General features: G+C 30.2%; 1 protein-coding gene across 2 annotated transcripts; it reads left to right on the top strand.

The window, feature by feature from the left end:
* The first annotated feature begins 746 nt into the window (after window positions 1-746).
* LOC109793898 (uncharacterized) lies at window positions 747-3541 on the top strand. Of its 2 annotated transcripts, none has more exons than XM_020353364.3 (2): window positions 747-978; window positions 2841-3541. In XM_020353364.3, the coding sequence occupies exons 1-2, from the start codon at window positions 844-846 to the stop codon at window positions 3363-3365; spliced, it is 660 nt and encodes a 219-aa protein (XP_020208953.2). In that variant the 5' UTR covers window positions 747-843; the 3' UTR covers window positions 3366-3541. The 2 variants fall into 2 exon arrangements, with proteins under 2 accessions (XP_020208953.2, XP_020208952.2); XM_020353363.3 differs by having other exon boundaries at window positions 749-1014.
* The last annotated feature ends 7569 nt before the right edge of the window (window positions 3542-11110 follow it).

Raw genomic sequence — 11110 nt, forward strand, 5'->3', positions numbered from 1 at the left:
TTACATAAACTATTTCTAATTAAGTTTGGAAATTAAATTTACTATCATATCCGTTTCTAGCTGGTTATAGATATTTTATATATTCTAAACACTTTCAAACAAAACCAACATTTACTCGTTCAATTTTTTTTTCTTCCTTTTTTTTACAGATATTAGTTCAAAAAAATATTAATTATAAGAATTAAAATAATATATATACACATATTCTAAATTAAAACTTATCGTCATTTTAATTTTTATTAATAAAAATACTAATTGAAAATTATAAGTCTCATGAATTTTTCATTTAGTTTTTGCATTAATTTATTTCTTTAAATTTTAACAATAAAAATCAGCATTAAATCAATATTAAAAGAAAAAAACTGTGAGATTAAGATATAATTAATAACAAATTAATGTGAACTTTGAATAATTCAGAGAATACATTAAATTATCAATAATTGAGTATCTAAATATTAATTCATTAAGGGACGAAGTTATAGTTTCTTTCCATAACCAAAAAAAAAAAGTTAAATGACCCCAAAAATTATTTAAAAATATAAATTGAAAATATTTATGTCTCCTAATAAAAGGAGTTAATGAATAAGACCATTCCACAAGTTACTCTAAATTATTTTCACCCCATTTATTATATAACATTAATTAGGATCTCCCAAGATAACGTTATTTTATATTTGGTCAAAGGGTATTTTAATAAAAAAGTAATTTCTTTTTCTTCTTATTGCGAAGGACTATGTATATTTAAGTCACACACCACCATGCTAAAGAACAAGGCATTAGGGAGTACTCTACTATAGAAGAAGAAGAAGGAAGAAGAAGAAGAAGAAGAGAAAAGAAGGGTTCATGGGAACCGAAGTAAGGTCCATGTTTGGGGGTGAATCAAAGAGTGAAGAACCAACGGCTATGATTACTCGTGACTTGCTTGGTAATGGTGGGTCGTCCTCCATTGAAACACAGGAATTGGATCTCCACTCTCAGGTACCCTCTGGCTGGGAGAAGCGATTGGACCTTAAGGTATCCTATAGCTCTCTTTTATCCAGTAAAGTAGTATTTTTAGTCATGATTTTATGATCAAAATGGGAATGAAATCATTGATTTTTTATTATTTTAGTTAATATGTGGTTGTGAATAACAATCGCAATGTAATGTAATTTTCTTGTTTTGCATCATTGGTTTAAGGTTTCGTCTTAGGTTAACTTGATTATGATTATTGTATAATGTATGATAGTGAAAATCATTTAGGTTACCTTCATAATTGGGGTTGTTGACTAATAAAGTTTAAAACCATGGTTGTTTTGAATCTTTATTTCTTCACTGTTTGTTTTCTGGGGAAACAAAATCATAAGAAACTGCACGTACAAAATGTCTTACTCATCTTGGAAATTAGAAAAATAGTAGAACAAAACTTTTTTTTTTTCTTTTTTTCTTTTCTTTTCCAATCTTGTGTCCAAATTGTGTTTCTGGGTTTTCCGTTTTTACCCCAAAGTCTAATCTTTTAAATAACGAGTGTTTTATTTTCTACTCGAATTAAAATATTTCCGTTGATTTTGCTCTGTGTTTGTTCTTATTGTGTTCGTGGAATAATCTTCTTTGTTTTCAGTGTCACTGTTTATCTCTCTTGGTTTTTTGTTCCGATCACCGGAGATTGCGGATATCGTAAATTAGTATATAAAAAGTACTTTGTGTTTCTGTAAATTATTTTTATAAAAATAATAAATATAATAATAGGTGATTATTAAAGCTATAAGTAATTATAAAGTCATGAAATTTATAGAGAAAAAATTAATTTATAAAATGATAGTTTTAAAAGTAAGATTGTTTATAAATATAGATATCAAATGAAATAATCTCTTTTATTAATATTGTGAGTGTATTTCTTTTGATTTATAATTTTTTTATGTTTTAACATTTTTATTATAATTTTTTTGATATTTTAAATATTTCAGATAATATAAATTAACTTTTTTCACAAATACTCTTATTTAATAATTGTTATTCTTAATTCATAATTACTCTTATTAAAAATATTAAATAAGAGTATTTTAGATTTAATATTAAATATTTTTAAAGAATGTAAAATATTTAAGCATAAAAATTATGATTCAGAAAGAGTAAATTGTGTTATATATATATATATATATATATTGGACATGAAGTGGAATTTTGTTATATGTTGTGTTACAGTATGATTGGTTCAGAATTTTTTCAATCAGTTACCATGGCAGGGTAGGTTGCTGAGAACTAGAGAGGAAGAATTCAAAAACTGATAATTAATAATATAAAAAAAAAGTATAAATTTTATTGCTTTGATATATGTATTCATGTCAGTAATGGTTTTTCGTTTTCTTTTTCGCTGAGTTATTAATCTTTGGCTTTTAATGCTGTAACAGCATGCGTATGTTATTAACGTTATTTCGTTCTTTGGTCAATTGTATTTATTTCTCACATTAAAACTTAGTCTTCAAATTCAAATTTCTGTTATCTAAGCTTTTATGTTGCTATAATACCACTTCATAGGTCACCATAGCATATTTTTACGTCAAAATAACTCTTCTTAACCAAAATTTATTAATCGAAGTGTTTTAATATCCATAGTCTTTAATCAAACACACATGTTCGATTTATTAAAAGTACTATTGGTGTAAAAATTGTCTTTGTAATATTTCAGTTGTATCTAAGATTTTTTTTTCTTTTAATGTTCGGAAAATGAAAAGAGAAGAAAATTTTGCTAGTAATAGGATTAATGGAAATCTCATTTATTACTTGTTTGGCATTTTTTTTTCATGGATAATTAAGTAATTTTTATTTTTATTTTTGATAATGATCATTGTCAATTGCAGTCAGGGAAAGTGTACTTTCAAAGATACAACACTTTAGATTCACCTTTGGTGTCTGAACACAAGTCCCAAATGAATCAAGCAGGTCCAAAACTTCAAGACCTAAATTTCTCTCCCTTTTCATCCAAATTGTCCATGAACCCTTTCAATGAATCAAGTTTGGACTTGAAATTGGTTTCACCTTCATTGCCATCAAGCACTTATCAAAGTGTGTGCACCCTTGACAATGTGAAATCAGCACTTGAGAGAGTAGAGAAAGAGCCAACAACAAGGAAAAGGGCACCACCCTTAAGATCTCAATATTTGTCATCACCATGTGCCTCATATTCCTCTTCATCCTCTTCCATTAGGGAAACTCAAGAGGAAGAATTTGAAGGGAAGTTGTCTTCACCAATGGCTGCAGGGTGCCCTGGTTGCTTATCCTATGTGTTGATAATGAAGCACAATCCCAAATGCCCTAGGTGCAATTCTCTTGTTCCTTTTCCATTGATGAAGAAACCTAAGATTGATCTCAATATATCAATTTAAGATGTTGGTGCCAATTATTAGTTATTGCTTCAATTTTTATGTTCTTGTTTTCCCTCATTTTTGTAAATGAAATGATGGGTGATTTTAGGTTTCTCAGGATAGGACCATTTGTTTAGCAATGTTAGCCATAGTGCTTAATTATTATATATGTAAAATGGAAATCATTCCAATTTTACTACTAATAGAATTTTTTCTTAAATATTTGAGTCATTTCTCTTCAAATTTTCCTTCTTTCTTATCTTTAGGATTAACAACATTCATTCCTATAAAGAATTTTATGTGTCACGAACCAAATGGTTAAATGAATAACTATTAAGATCAACTATTATTAAATATATCAAATTTATATAATTTTCTTTGAATAGTTTTCTTTTAATAAATATATAATTTTTAATTGTGATGGTTAAATAATTTATGAAGATATAACTTAGAAAAAAATAATTAATATTATATTAAAAAGTAAAAACATCATTTATTTTAAAATATTTTACAAATGCTAAAATTTATTTTAAAATATTTTACAAATATTAAATCTATAGTCATTGTGAAAAGAGAGTAATTAGTTTCCAATAAATTTATAATTTTTCTTAATAGATAAACAATTAAAGGCATATAAATATCTACTAAGATTGAAAGATAAACAATTTTAAGGAAATATTCCAAAAATTATATGTCATAATAGTTTAAAGATGCATTTTTCTTAAGAATATTTGATATCAAAATTTGGTCTATATTTCTTTCTAGGATTATTTGACGCCCTCTCTGAAAAAAAAAAAAAAAAAAAAAGCTAATCTGATTAAAAAAGTTAATTAAATACATTTAATTTCATAATTTCACTAAAATATGCATTATATTTCTTAAGATATTTTTAATCACATTTATTGTAAATGATGCTTCCACTTATTATCTTAGAAGTATTTTTTGATTAAAAATAATAAATAAAGTTGACTTAATTAAAATTTATTTATATTTAAATTTAAAAAATTTATTTAATTATTGCTTATAAATAAATTCATAGAGAGTGCTTTATCTTCGGTCAACATGAAATAAAACCCCAAATCAAGTCAACGTCTGCCCTGAAATTTTGGACACCGCTTGAATTGAGAAAATGGTGTTGTCATGATCATTTAATATAGTCTTTGCATTTTTGCTTAAAAATCATAAATAATCAATTCATGATCAAGGTCAAGGATCTTTAAAAAAATTATTTTGATAAATTTAAATTAAAATTATTTAATCTACCTTGTGATAGGAGATCGCAAATACGATTTTAACGACTTGACTTAACAAATGTAATGGTAAAATGCATAGATATATTATATTATACGTTGTGCATGATTTATAAAAATAATTAAATGTCTAAAAAAATTAATATCATAGAATTTGATTTTAATTCAACTTTTAAAACCTTACTATAACTTTTAATTCTTTAAATAAATTTTGCCACTAAAATCATAAGAATTATTCTATTTTAAATAAGTCTCACGATCAAACATAATTTTAAATCCTTATTGTTCCTACCGTAAGTCTGCTGTCATCGTTAGGGTCACCGCATCCGAGGTATTGTCCGCTTTGGCGCTCATTGGGCCGTCATGGTTTTGTCCTTGAAAATGCGCCTCGGTGGGTTAAGGAGGAAGGGTGTTTATAAACTACCCTTAGCCTCGACTCCTAAGCGACGTGGGACTTTTAGGCATACCGGAACAAGCCCCTCAATCGATGCTAAGAGGCAAGAGTGGCCTGGGCCCTCCTTCTACCTGCACGAGGGTACTCCGGTAATTTTGCTACTCTTGTTGGGTCTTCGTCTTCCATGATGTATCCTAGGGAAAGAGAGGGGTACCTGCAAAAGGCACTCCAATGCTTAAGTCCGTCCTCGGTCTCAGAGATATCAATGCTAATCAAATTGGTAATTATGAAAATGTACCTTTATCAGTAGCTGATTACACTTATTTATACTAACCTTAATGGATTCAGGCCCACAATCAAGCCCATTAGGATCCAATAATCTTGGTATGTGATTTAGGCTCTTGTAAACTGCGCATTGTACTTTAGTCTTATCTATATCCGGTATACTTATCAAATATAAACGTGTTATAGTACTTAAATATTTTATTATGTGAATTTGTTATTGTTAAAAAAGATGACCTAATTAAGAGAAGGTGAATTGATTATTTAAAAATTTCTTACAAGGTTTTCTTGATTTTAAAAAACTTTTCTAAATTTTTTTAAATAAGTATATTGATCTATAGCTATATATAAAATGTGAAGTTCATATTCAACATGTAACATAGTAAGTTATTTCAGAAGGCCCAAAAGCCTAGTATGGGTGATTTTGTAGCTTAGAACGGGCCGTTCCCAAACTGGAACAGGCCGTTCCAAACTACTAAATTGACCTATAAATCGTACTTGAGAACAGGCCGTTCCAAACCCCAAAATGGGACGTTCTAGATGGAGTACAAGCCGTTCTGGATGGAGAACGGGCTGTTCTGTATGAGTTCCAAAATGGGCTGTTCTGGTTTCAGAACGAGTCGTTCTGCATGTGATTTTTGCACATGATAAAGGGGTGCAGAACGGGCCGTTCCGGATTCGAAACGGGCCATTCTGGCCACTCCTGAACTTCTATAAATAGGAGTTGTGTGGTTGAGGAGAAAGTGAAGTTTTTTTAGAGAGAAGTTTTAGAGAGAATGTCTCTGGATCTGTGAGCTCCTTTCTCTCCCAAATTTCTCTGTATGATTTTTTTTCTCCTCTAGATCACTAATGTCTTCTGTCTTTTCTTGAAATTCAGACTAGAAAGCTTGCTTTGGGTGGATTGAAGTTCCGGGTTGAGCTTCGAAAGGAAATTCTACTTCTTAGTTCTTGGCTATTTTGAGCCAATTTTCAGGTAAGGGAAGCTAGAATGTTTGCTATTTAGGTTGCATGTGAGTTTAGAAACTCAATTGATGCATGAATGTTGAGAATCCATAGATGAATTGAAGAAAATCTCATTTTCGGGGTTTTGAGAAAAATGAGGGTTTTGATGATTTTGATGCATATGTTGGATGCATGTGAGATTTAAGTTTATTTTTGAGTCGTATGGAGCCTATGCATTGTGTTTTGTGTTCGCATGTGACTGGATTTGTTGGTTTGGATGAGAGTTTTGAAAATCTCTGACTGGGATTAGGTCGGGCGCGCTCAAGCTGCGCAGGGCGTGAACATGTTTATTTGTGATAGTTGAAATGATGCTTCGACATGTTTAAAGTTGAAGTTTTAGATCATGTTTGTATGATATATTATGTATGTTGAGGTGTGATTCATATGTATGCTTGGTAATGATATATATGAATGTATAAATATGATATGACATGAGTATATGTTCATATGAGTATGATTGTTGATCATGATGGTGGGTAGACCATGTATGATGTATGATGCATTATTGCATGTGATGCCTTGTGGCATGTGCATGATTGTTGATCATGATGGTGGGTAGACCATGTATGATGTATGATGCATTATTGCATGTGATGCCTTGTGGCATGTGTATGATTGTTGATCATGATGGTGGGTAGACCATGTATGATGTATGATGCATTATTGCATGTGATGCCTTATGGCATGTATCTAGCCTAGGACTTGAGGAGAGGAAAATATTTTCGAACTGGAAGAGCTAACATAGAGTCTCTTGAGAGTGGTGCTTGGATAGGCCATTGATATATGAGAGTGGTGCTCAGGTAGGCCACTGGATTTGGGAGAGTGGTGCTCAGGTAGGCCACTAGGTTGAGTGAGTCTCCTCTAAGTCCTTAGCTAGTGTTGGAGCGGGGTATGAGGTCGGGGGTTATTCCTTTAACCAAGTACTCGAGAAGGTGCGTGGATCCTTGTGGATAGTCGGTGTGCAAACTCCACAATTAACTTGGTAATGCATGCTAAGATCGTGGTAAGCCTGTACCCAGTTGTGCTATACTTGACGGTGGATCTGGACTTCCAATTGTATAAGTGACATCATCCGAGTAAACCCGAGTGAGGATTATATCTTGTTTAGCTGTGACCGAGCGGGCGCATTGGGCGTGAAAATGGTTGGGGTGGTTTCGGTAGGATGGGATGTCACTTATACTACTTTGTTGTTAGGGAGATCTCCTAGGTGTATGCGTGACGACGCATTAGATGATTGATATGCATTGATATCTGTCATGAGTTGCATGTATTGCATGATTGTTATGATGATGAAGTGTATGGTGTTTGACTTCATGTTTGATGAATGGATGATTTGATTGAGATGGAAGTTCCTTTGGGACTTGAGTTGGACGCATGTGTAGTATAAATTTTTTTTCTGTACTTGTATGATTGATTTTTGAACTCTAGCTTACCCTTCTGTTTCCATGTGGTGGGACTGTAATGATCATACTTGGTATGGGAGCAGGTCAGGGATAGCTTGGAATTGAGGTGACCGCTGCGAGACGGGGAGTTTGATCCTTGTGTTAGAGTTACCATTTTGGGTAACGGTTTTGTTTGTGCTTGATCGACACTAGGGAATATTATTTTTGGGATGACTGTACATATATGGTGTTTTATTTTGTATACAGAAACTTAGTTATTTTTATTCTTACCTATACCTGTATGTATGAGTTATCCAACTTAATATTTCTCTTAGTTTGCTAGTAGTAGTGCGATTCCACTAAGTGTAGAGATCATGGCGGGTCATTACACAACACAAGTCTAAATTTACTTAATTCTATATGCAATGTTTATGTTACATAACACATAACAACAAGCATAAAACCAAAATTACAAGAAAGTAAATTTAAGTGTTAAAAGAGAGAAAAATGCACAACCAATTTATATTGGTTCAACCACATCCACTTGTGATCTATATATAGTCCTCAATCAATTCGATTGAGATTTTTCACTGAACTTTAATATCATAAGTTTTACAATCACAATACTACATGCAATATACTTCTACATTATTAAATAAATCACTTCTTGCACTCTAAGAAGCATTTACTTGTAGCACTCCACTACAAGATTTTTTTTCTCTTAAGAAACCATACTTAAGAAAAACACAATACAGATGTTAAGGAACGAATTCATCTAATATGTAGAACAAATCAGAGTAGATGAATCAACCATGTAGCTTATCCTATCACTATATGAATATGATGATCAATTCAACTCTTCAAATCTTTCTTGAGGTTACCACAAATGTTATAGAACTTCTTATTGCAAAGAAAAACGTTTCTCAAAGAGTGTTATCCTATCACTATATAAGTTTTTTGACATAAATAATCGATTATTTTGCTGAATAATCACTTATTACATCAACTTCTCTTTAGGTATTAAAACACAGAGCAAATAATCAATTATTAATTAAGAATCAATTATTCTAAGTGAAAACTTAATATCTCAAATTTTCATACAATTTCTCTTCACAAATCAATTTTAAAACTTATTTTCATCATCAATCATCATCTAGATAGAGATATAAATAAATCACTTAAACAAGATACAATTTGCACATTTTTCTTTCAAGAGGCTCAAAACACAAAAAAAAACAAAGCTACAAGTTGCACACTTATCTTTCAAGAGGCTTATTTATAATCATCAAAACTAACTAAAATCACGTCTTCATTTTGAGCTTAATCCATAATTACACCCCAATTTTTCTTTAGAAATTATATATTATTAGTAATTATTAAATGTTATTTTGTTAATTTTTAAATAAATACTACCTTTATTGCTAATCATATATATAAGATAATTTCAACTAAATTATAGACTTTAAGAGAACTAGTTAAATTAGTTAAGAACATTAAATTTGTCAATAATTTAAATTACTTTTTCAAAATTATCCCAAACATCTCTTAAACTAACATTCTCTCTTTTCATTTAATTATTTCTCACTTAATTAAATAATATTTGGAAGAAAGAGACAACTATGTGTTTATTTATCTTTTCCAATCCTAATAAGAGAGAGTTTTTATCTAATTAATTTCAATCATTCATTATTTGTTGCATATTTTTTTTAATTAAATAGAACTAAGGGTATTTTAGAGAGATATAGTTAATTCAATTGACAATTAAAAGAAGGTTTTATAGAAAAATATAACTAAAAAGGTAAAATAGTCTTGTATATAGAGATAGAGATAGTAAATAATTTAGAAATTATTGAATTTTGAAACAAAATGAGTTTTTAGAAAATAAGAATTTTAAGAGTTGATAAGTTTTCTTAAAAACAAGTGTTGAGTTTTGGGTTTTTGTGAGCCCAATCCATATAACAATTACGGATCTTAAGATTTAGTCTTTAATGATCATTCTTTTACCTTTTGAGAACCTTGTTCCGACAAAGTTGTGAATGAAAGAGTGAGAAGTTTGAGGGATTAACTTGGTGTTTTCACCCTTATCTTAGAGAAAGCATCCTTTGAAGTATAAAGGAAAGTAAGTTATCTTGCTCATACGCGTGAATATGAATTGTGGATACTGAGATTGGCCTTAGACCACATATAGTTTATTTTTGTTTATTTATCTTCCTATTTTAATTCATTTGGGCCAGTTATGAATATCCTAAAGCAATTGATTTATGTCATGATGATTGAATTATATGGTTCTTATTCGTTGAATTTTGGCTTAACCTAAATGTTCTTGGACTTTCTTCTTTAAACAAATTATCCAAGTATTATTTTGCAAGAAAGTCTCTTTAAGCTTTATACACCAAATATTCTTTGAATATAAATCCTTTTTAGGCTTCTTGTAACAATTCGACAGATTCCTACACTTTAAAACTTAGAAACTATAGTAGTAGAAAACATAAATCTAATTACCTAGGGTTAACATGTAAACAATCCTTGATATACATGCAATAATATATCTATGTATAAAAATTTTATCAACAACTAAGATAATAAAGTAAATCCCTCGATGGGACTATAACTATAATTGAACGTATATGTAAATATAGTAATCCAAAACTAAAAGCATAAGCCTAGGTTGTTGATCAAACAACTACTACAAAACTAGCTACACCATGGTAGCTAAACAATACCAGCATCCTCCAGCATGACTTTCAAAACATGCTCATCTTCCAGCCTAATCTTCTCCTAATCAGATAACAAGTATGATTATCGTAATTTAACCACAAGAAAAAAATGCAAGGGTAAACTTACAAAAAAAATAACATAACAAGTATAGAAGTAAAGTACAACTATACTACCAACAACAACATATTGATACTTAAAGAACACAACACTCCAATTTATAACTTTCAACATACCAACACAACATATAAACCACACCATACAACTCATACATGTTTTTCAACTTAAACAACACAACAACACCTTAAGTTACAACACAACATACAATTAACTTCTCAACACATCATGTGCACAACACAACAACTTAAGCAACATTACCACATATCAACTTCACAACTTATCAACACAACAACACAATATGTCTTTGCACATTTTAACTAAAAGATCTCTTAGTACAATATAGGTGAACAGTCTAAGTGGCTCGACTTATCAAACCAACTTAATAACATGGTCTTTTTAGATTTGTTAAATTAACAATAAATTTGGATAAAAATCCACAATACAACATGGTTTCTCATATTTCATCACTTAAACTAGGAAATTTTAGTATTTTTATCAAGGTTAGGATAGCTTGGGTCTGAGCCTACCACTATCTTAACATGCATAACTAAGCTTGTTATGGAATTAGTTTACCGACTACCCTTCAAATATTGTGCCCCTTAAAGTACCTAGTTAGAGATT

This window comes from Cajanus cajan, chromosome 8 (genome assembly GCF_000230855.2).
Source record: "Cajanus cajan strain Asha chromosome 8, NIPB_CcT2T_4, whole genome shotgun sequence".
Lineage (NCBI taxonomy): Eukaryota > Viridiplantae > Streptophyta > Magnoliopsida > Fabales > Fabaceae > Cajanus > Cajanus cajan.